The 9,453-nt window shown below is 39.0% G+C and overlaps 1 protein-coding gene across 1 annotated transcript; it reads right to left on the reverse strand.

The window, feature by feature from the left end:
* Positions 1-6,846: 6,846 nt before the first annotated feature.
* On the reverse strand, positions 6,847-8,873 carry LOC149379444 (aquaporin PIP1-2). The gene is made up of 3 exons (XM_089602844.1): positions 8,188-8,873; positions 7,308-7,448; positions 6,847-7,205 (listed from the first exon to the last, which is right to left on the reverse strand). The coding sequence occupies exons 1-3, from the start codon at positions 8,818-8,820 to the stop codon at positions 7,113-7,115; spliced, it is 867 nt and encodes a 288-aa protein (XP_089458970.1). The 5' UTR covers positions 8,821-8,873; the 3' UTR covers positions 6,847-7,112.
* Positions 8,874-9,453: the final 580 nt, after the last annotated feature.

Raw genomic sequence — 9,453 nt, forward strand, 5'->3', positions numbered from 1 at the left:
ATTTTCTTCGTCGATGTTCATGGCTTCAAGCTAAGCAACCTCAATAATGGAGAATCTCACAACGAACGAATAAGATATTAATAACTCATCTCAATAGTCTCTCACTTCGTGAAAGAGGCAACTACTATATTTGGCGATCACATGTCCTTCCGGTGTTACAAGCACACACAACCTCGACAAAAATTCTTGTTGGCACAATTCATCACCTTTACCTATTCATTGTTCAATCGCTCCCTGGCTACGATTTGACTAATTCGCGTGAGTTTAATCTTGTTCTCAATTTTGAAATATGTGCTTGGTCACTTCACTCATTGTGTTCATATGACACATATATTTGGTCCACAAGTCTAATGCCTCTTCACCGCCCCCTCCAAACATGAGTTTTCAAATTTTCTTTCAATTGCAAACGTAAAATAAAGGATTGATTTATGTTCTCTTCATTCTTGGCGGTCTACGTCAATAATATGAATCTATTATCATAATTAGACCTCACGCGACAAAACAATAAATTTGTAGGATATCCAATTGATGCTTCCATCTAAAAAAATAAGTCCCGAGTAACACAACACATGCCTTGGATAGGACATTTACACATCTCTATCTCTCTCTCTCTCTCTCTCTCTCTCTCTCTCTCTCTCTCTCTCTCTCTCTCTCTCCCTCCCTCTCTGTGCAAATGTAGCCTATCGAGGTTATGGCTCAACTACCAACTGAAATAATGGTCAAGGTCGTGCACGACGGAACATCGATACGTAATAGACCTCTATACCAAATTGTGGTTTTGTTGGTCATATTTTCATCAAATGATATCATTGCTTTGTTGTTAGCTTGGTTCGTCGTGATCTAGTAAACACCAACAACAACATTTTTATTGACTTTATTTCAATCAAGAAAAACTAGAATGCTTTAGTTAAAATTGTCTATATATAGGCAAATGTAATGAAACAATAGAGAATAATCAAGATCAGAACTTGTATTTTCTTTATTTTCTCTATATTTTAGATATCTACTATTATTTAAGAGTAAGAAACATCAACTTCAACAATGGATGCGACTTGCTACAGAATATTGGATGCGACATATGTTGCATTCAAATGACTTTTGGATGCGACTTTTTGTCGCATCCAAAGGCCTATTTTGTCATAGTGAGAGTGTCACCACAATCCAAGCCTACCTCACCTCTACTCAACTTTACGACACAAAAGGGAGTATCAAGGTGCAACATCATAGCAATATCGGACGTGTTTCCACTTACATACTCTAATTACGCACTGATTAGAGTTTCATAGTGTTTCAACCTAGTAGGTATTACAATTGTGATATAGGTTATCCGTCCATCATTTTTTTTTCCTTTCAAATAATTTGTTTGTGTTTGTCAAATGCATCTCTCTCTATCTCTATCCATGAGTGTATGTATGTATATATATATATATATATATATATATATATATATATATATATATATGAAAACGATATTTCTTGAGAGTTTATATATTTTCATAAGTTGAATTCCCTTATTAGATTTAAGTTTAATTATTTAATTATATATGGTTGATACATTGAATATGATATATCTGTAAGACTGAGATTATAAAATTATTTAAACACTTAATTTAAATATTAGGGACCAGAAAATGGGGACTTTTATTTGGTATAATTTTTGCCCAAGGGCCTCAGTATAGCTTGAGCCTGCCTAGTGCATTAAATTATGAACTTAGGTTAGGTTGGTATTTTTATTGAGAATCGAGAGCTTTTGTATTAGTAATGTTCAGCTGGTTGTATAGTTAGTTATTTCGTTATGTGTGTTTATTTATTTTCGTCGTTTATGTTTAGATAAAACGACAGCGTTTTTCTTTTATCTGGGTATATATATAAGTAGTCCTCTGTACTGTTAGATTGATTACGAATTTGAATAAAGAATTTCTTTTCATCCTCGTTTGTTCTCTCTCAATTTTCTCTCGATTCTTTCTCCGAGATTCAATCGTAAAATGGTATCAGAGCGAGTCCGCAAAATTATCCGCGATTGATTTTCTCTCAGAATTTCTTATCCTCAGAAATCGACCTGCTAATTTCATCCATCAATGGAAGATGTTACTGAAGAATCTGCTCTGAGATCGACGGCGAGCTTTCCGAAGGATTTGCGACAGAGATCGGAGATTGACGATCCAATCAGCGCGTACTACATTCATCATTCCGATTCACCAGGAGTTGTGTTGGTTTCTCAACTCCTTAATGGAGATAATTACCTGTCCTGGTCTCGCTCGATGAAGATTGCGCTCTCCGTCAAGAATAAACTTGGATTCATTGACGGAACCATCGTCAAACCTGCGAGTTCAGATCTGGCTCTTTACAATGCCTGGACTCGTAACAACAACATTGTTCTTTCTTGGATCTTGAACTCGGTCTCTAAAGAGATTTCGTCAAGCATTCTTTATGTTGATTCTGCGTTCGAAGTATGGAAGGATCTGGAGGAACGTTATTGTCAGTCCAATGCTCCAAGAATCTTCCAGCTAGGGCGAGAACTCATGAATTTAGTTCAAGATCAAAAGCCAGTGAGCGTGTACTTCACCAAATTGAAGGCGGTCTGGGAAGAACTCTCCAATTTCAGACCTAGCTGCTCCTGTGGGAAGTGTACGTGCGGTGGAGTCAAGGATCTCAACGAATTCATTCACAATGAATACGTTATGCAGTTTCTGATGGGACTAAATGAGACGTTCACACAAGCTCGAGGACAGGTTCTCTTGATGGATCCTATTCCACCAATGAACAAGGTGTTTTCTATGGTTTCTCAAGAGGAGAGGCAGAGGTCCATTGGAGTCGATGTTCTTGGAGTTGCTGATCAATCAAGCACAATGGCGATGGAGATTCGAGATGATCAGAAGCGCAACACCAACAAGAAAGAGAGACCGCTTTGCACTCATTGCAAAATGCTCGGACATACAGTCGACAAGTGTTACAAACTCCATGGATATCCTCCAGGATATAAGCCAAAGGCCAAAGGAGTGATCAACACATCTGAAGGTCATGAAGATGGGAATGCGCTGACAAATAACCTGACTCCTCAACAGATCCATCAGCTGATCCAATCCTTGTCCAATCAACTGGCATCTTCAAGTGCACAAGACAATGCCAATGATGTCAATACCACAGTCTTCAAGACAGGTTTATCTAACTATATGATAAATGCTATTAGTCATTATAACACTGCTTGTTTATGGATTCTGGATTCTGGTGCGTCTAGACACATTTGTTCTAATTCCGCATTGTTCAAGAATTTTATACCTCTATACAATTCCAGTGTGACGTTACCAAATCATATGACAATACCTGTTTCTTGTTGTGGTGATATACAACTTCAGGATAATATTGTTATACGTAATGTGTTGCTTGTACCTGGTTTCAAATTCAATCTAATATCTGTAAGTGCCTTGACCAAAGAGTCAGGTGTTAATGTGTTGTTTTCACAATATGGTTTTGAGATACAGGACATGACAACTTCGAAGACGATTGGGAAGGGTAAGGTTCAAGAAGAACTCTACGTGCTTCCAGTTTCTTCCTCATCAGTATACATCAACAAGATTTCCTCTCAAATATGGCATTATCGTCTTGGACACATATCTTACAAACGACTTGAACAACTGAAGGACAAATTGCATTATATATCTTCATCAGATAGAAGACCTTGTTATATTTGTCCTTTAGCTAAACAAAGACGTTTGCCTTTCTTATCCTACAATAGATTGTCTGATAAACCTTTTGATCTCATTCATTGTGACATTTGGGGTCCTTATTCGGTTACTGCTAGAACAGGACATAAGTTCTTTCTCACTCTAGTAGATGACTGTACAAGGTATTGCTGGGTGTTTCTTATGAAAAATAAATCTGAAGTTCATAGCTTGATACCTCGGTTTTGTTCTCTTATCACTAACCAGTTTGGATCTTCTATCAAGCAATTTCGTTCTGACAATGCAAAAGAACTTGCTTTTTCTGACTTTTTCTCTAAGCAAGGAATAATACATCAATATAGTTGTGTTGAAACCCCTGAACAGAATTCAGTGGTTGAAAGAAAGCACCAACATTTGTTAAATGTTGCTCGTGCACTTTTTTTTCAATCTCGTGTTCCTATAACTTTCTGGTGTGATTGTGTTCTTACAGCAGCTCATTTGATTAACAGAACCCCTACTCCGGTTCTACACAACAAAACTCCTTTTAGTCTTTTATATGGAAAAGAACCTGATTATGATTTTCTTAGGGTCTTTGGCTGCTTAGCCTTTGCCTCTACCATCAGGGCTCATCGGACTAAATTTCAACCAAGGGCGAGACAGTGTGTTTTCATTGGATACACACCAGGGGTCAAGGGATACAAACTCTTTGACATTCAGTCCAAAGATGTTTTTATGTCAAGAAATGTGATTTTTCAAGAAAATTACTTTCCCTTTTCAGATACACCTCTTGCTAACAAGTCTTTTGATCCTTTTGCTGAAGTTGTGTTACCAAAAGTACCACATACTGTCTCTTCTGATTCTCATTATCAACATTGCTCAGCACCCATCACTCCTGAGTCAAATGATGATGTTTTCATGCCTAGTCCTGAGCCATCAACAGACTTGCCTTCTGCTCCAGGCAACATTCCAGTTACACACCCTGAAGATGGTGCTTCACAACCCCTGAGAAAGTCAACCAGGACAGTGAATATTCCACCATATTTGAAGGACTATCATTGCAATCTACTGCAAAATCAACTTGGTCAATCCTATTCTTCTAAACACACTTTAGATACTGTGATAGGCTATGATCATCTATCTCCTTCATTTCGTTTCTTTGCTTTATCTGTTTCAGCTGCTTATCTTCCCAGCTATTATCATCAAGCAGTCAAATATGAAGAGTGGAGACAAGCCATGAATGAAGAATTGAGAGCAATGGTTGACAATAAGACTTGGTCTATTGTTCCATTACCAGATAAAGTCAAGCCCATTGGATGTCGATGGATCTATACCAACAAGTTGAACTCAGATGGGACACTTGCTCGGCATTAGGCCCGGTTGGTAGCAAAAGGCTATAACCAGAAGGAAGGAGTGGATTACATTGACACGTTCTCTCTTGTGGCAAAGCTGGTGACTGTGAAACTACTCTTGGCTATTTCAGCTTCTCGACAGTGGACCCTGGCTCAACTAGACATTCAAAACGCTTTTTTGAATTGAGAGCTTTTTGAGGAAGTCTTCATGGATATACCTCAGGGATTCAACGTTCAAGGGGAGTACAAAAATAGTCAACAAAAGCTTGTATGAAAGCTTCACAAGTCAATTTACGGACTCAAGTAAGCATCACGTCAGTGGAACCTCAAGTTCACTGACTCCATTATCCAAGGAGGCTTCAAACAATCCAAGTCCGACTATAGTTTGTTCACACGTGGATCAGGAGAACAGTTTGTCGCCATACTTTTGTATGTCGATGATATCATCGTGGCTGGACCTAGTGTCACTGTGATTGATGAAGTGAAGAAGTTTTTGAGTTCTCAATTCAAACTCCGAGACTTGGGATCACTTAAATATTTCCTAGGCTTGGAGATTGCTCGTTCCAAAGCCGGGATATCTGTGAGTCAAAGACATTATGCATTACAGCTCCTTGAGGACTTTGGCTTCATGGATTCCAAACCAGTTGCTACCCCGATGAATCCTCGCCATACTTTATCTGCTACAGAAGGGGAGCCTTTGAAGGATGTTACTCATTACCGGAGGCTGATTGGGAGACTGTTATATCTGACTATTACTAGGCCAGATATAACTTACTCTGTACATGCGCTGAGCCAGTTCCTTCAGGCGCCACGTGAGTCTCATCTTCAGGCAGTTCATCACCTTCTTCGTTATATCAAGGGACGACCTGGTTTAGGCTTGAAGTTCAGCTCGGATACGACTCCTTGTCTACGAGCATTTTCTGACGTTGATTGGGGTACATGTCTAGACACTCGGCGTTCCATAACTGGTTACTGTGTCTTCTTTGGAGACTCCTTGGTCTCTTGGAAATCCAAGAAACAAACAACAGTGTCCAGATCATCGGCGGAAGCCGAATACAGAGCTCTTGCAGCAGCAACGTCTGAAGTTGTGTGGATTCAACAATTGTTGCAAGATTTTGATGTGCCTCTACAGGTGACTTCAGTCATTTTCTGCGACAACCAGGCAGCTTCTCATATTGCAACCAACCCTTCTTTTCATGAAAGAACAAAGCATATCGAAATTGATTTGCATTTTGTTCGAGATCATTTCAAGTCTGGTGCGATGAAGTTGTTACCGGTCTCTTCTGCTTATCAACTGGTTGATGCTTTCACAAAGCCTCTTCCTGCTCCACGACTACGGCTTCTTATGTCCAAGATGAACCTTTACGACATCTACAGTCCATCTTGAGGGGGAGTATTGAGAATCGAGAGCTTTTGTATTAGTAATGTTCAGCTGGTTGTATAGTTAGTTATTTCGTTATGTGTGTTTATTTATTTTCGTCGTTTATGTTTAGATAGAACGACAGCGTTTTTCTTTTATCTGGGTATATATATAAGTAGTCCTCTGTACTATTAGATTGATTACGAATTTGAATAAAGAATTTCTTTTCATCGTCGTTTGTTCTCTCTCAATTTTCTCTCGATTCTTTCTCCGAGATTCAATCGTAAAATTTTTCCTGGTCACAGTTATGTGAAATCTGGCCGTGACATTGAAAACAAGTTAATTTGTTTTTAAATATTTTCAATTAGTCTAGAAAGCTCCCATGGGAAAAACAAATTTAGACATCTAGCTGAGCGATGGCCAAATTAATACTTTCAACCGTAAATCGGTACAAATCCTTGTTGTGCTTTCAAAATGGGGTTAATTATTGGAAAGGCAAAGCAAGCTTATCTTCAACACTCATTAAAATCATATTACAATTCACTTTGAGATCACATGAATATCGCATTCAAGAAGATTCTTCAAAGCTGGGTTGGATATAAGATACAAGAAAAAAGTACAACAGACACACATAGTGGATGAGATGAATATTACAGAGTATTCCTTCGAATCACATACTTGAGAACAAAATACATACAGAGCCAAACTCTTGTCTAAAAGGAGGTAATTGTAATGAGATGATTAGCCAGATTTGAAGGGTATGGCTCTAATAACCACTTGGTGGTACAGCGCCGCAAGTGCCGCTCCGATGAAGGGTCCAACCCAGAAAATCCACTGCATGCCATAAAACATCATAACACATCAATTACCTCTAATTATTAATTAATACATTTAAATGAAGTATAAGGATATTAATGATTGGTTGAATTTCCGTACGTGGTCGTCCCATGCGCTATCTCTGTTGTAGATGATGGCGGCGCCGAGGCTACGGGCAGGGTTGATGCCAGTTCCGGTGACTGGGATGGTCGCAAGGTGGACCAAGAACACCGCGAATCCGATGGGAAGCGGGGCCAAAATCTGTAAATATTAAGTATGTAAAATAAATCGCAAGATACATACAAAACTAATTTATATTATACTTTAAAGTATGCTTTGTAATCATATAAAATATTTAATCTTTTATTTTCTTATAAAAAATATTAAGAAAAAAAATAGTCAATGCTATCTTTGTACATCAAATTATAGATTAATTATTCAAATATTAAAAATAACTCGATGCATATATCTAACTATGATGCATCGTTTGAGTTATTTTTCTGATGATTAAATCATTAAGCTAAAAATTTAACGTAGAGGTCTAAAATAGCTGCTCTCCCAAAAAAAAATATGTATATTAAGCTAGAAATATTTATTAATTAAGGAGCTAATTAAAAGTAAAACAAAAATCTTAAAAGGGTTTAGAAAGTAAAGCTTACATCTAAAATATGTAATAGTCGATTTTTGATAAATTTTAAGTAAATAACGAGTGATTTTATTAACAAGGACAAAAAGACATTAATAGTTGTAAATATTCATTAATAATTGTAAATAACCATCAGACTTTAATGTCACGAATAGAAGGCTAAAAACATTCAAACAATGTCAAATTACCATAATGATTATTTATTTAAAATTTAACAAAAATATTGACTATTTAGCAAATTTTTAAATTTTGGTGGTTTAATTACTCGATTAATCATATTAAAATAAAGTAATTAAAAAAAAAAAACAATAAGTATATAGAAGACGGAGGCGGAGAACTTTTTGTTATACTTACAGGGACGTGGGAGTCTCTGGCGTTTCGCTTGGCGTCGGTGGCGGAGAAGACAGTGTAGACAAGGACAAAAGTGCCGAGAATCTCCGCCCCGAGGCCGCCGCCATTGGTGTATCCGGCGGCGACGGAGTTGGCGCCGCCGCCCTTGGCCATGTAGAGGTCCCGCTGGAAAGCCTTGACGACGCCGGCGCCGCAGATAGCGCCCAGGCACTGCATGGCAATATAAAAGACGGCGCGCGTGAGGGAGAGCTTTCGCGCCAAAAAGAGGCCGAACGTGACGGCGGGGTTGATATGGCCGCCGGAGATTCCGGCGGTGCAGTAGACGAGGGCGAAGATCATCCCTCCGAAGGCCCACGCGATGCCCTGGATCCCCACCGTACCGCACTTGCTCTCCGACTTCACGACGCCCATCACAGTCAAAACCGACACGTAGAGGAACAAGAAAGTCGCCACGAACTCGGCGATCCCGGCTCTGTAGAACGACCATGACGTCAGCTCCCCCTCCTCGAACAGCGGCGCCGCCGGGGGCTCCATGTAGTCCTTCCCTTCCTGCCCCGCCTGCGCCGCCGTCCCTATCGGCTGCCTCTCCGAGAACTTGTTCGCTCCCACTCGCACATCCTCTTCTCTCCCTTCCATATTCTTTTTCTCTCTTTCTGTTTATTGTGATTGAGTAATGATCCTCTTGTTGTCCATGCATACAGATATATATAGTTCTATAGTTATATACGCCCTAAGCTAGGTAGTGGCTGCGGGGTCCACATTGGCCGACCATTCGCTCTTTGAAAATGACGTGAATGCCACCGATTGGTCCAGCTTAGCTGACGTGGCGAAGGATTGTCCACTCACTCGCGCCGTCCATCGTATATTAGAGCTACACACACTGTACAATAATTGATTTATAGCTACGTTTATGTTTCCATAATCTAGCGAGTCTAACCGACCACATTATTATTATTTGTACATCGTTGCAAATTCCAATCACACATGCTTTTAAAATTGCATGGTGTACTTTAATGTTATTATTTAATTATTTGTTGATCCACTATCTCTTTTATGCAATGCTACGAAAAACCAAAGAAACTAGACGTTCTCTTGTTATTGTTAAATCCTAAATGTATGGATTCGGCTCGCTACGAGCTCTTCCGGTTAACGCACAAAAACGAATTACCATTCCTTTTGATTGCCTCTTTATTTTATTGCCACAAATTTATTTGTATTATTCTGGCCCGCTTTACTATATTTTTCTTGTCTCGTACACCAACTAAGATT

Source organism: Urtica dioica, chromosome 12 (assembly GCF_054948205.1).
Source record: "Urtica dioica subsp. dioica isolate 48M chromosome 12, U.dioica_male_clone48M_v1_H2, whole genome shotgun sequence".
Classification (NCBI taxonomy): Eukaryota; Viridiplantae; Streptophyta; class Magnoliopsida; order Rosales; family Urticaceae; genus Urtica; species Urtica dioica.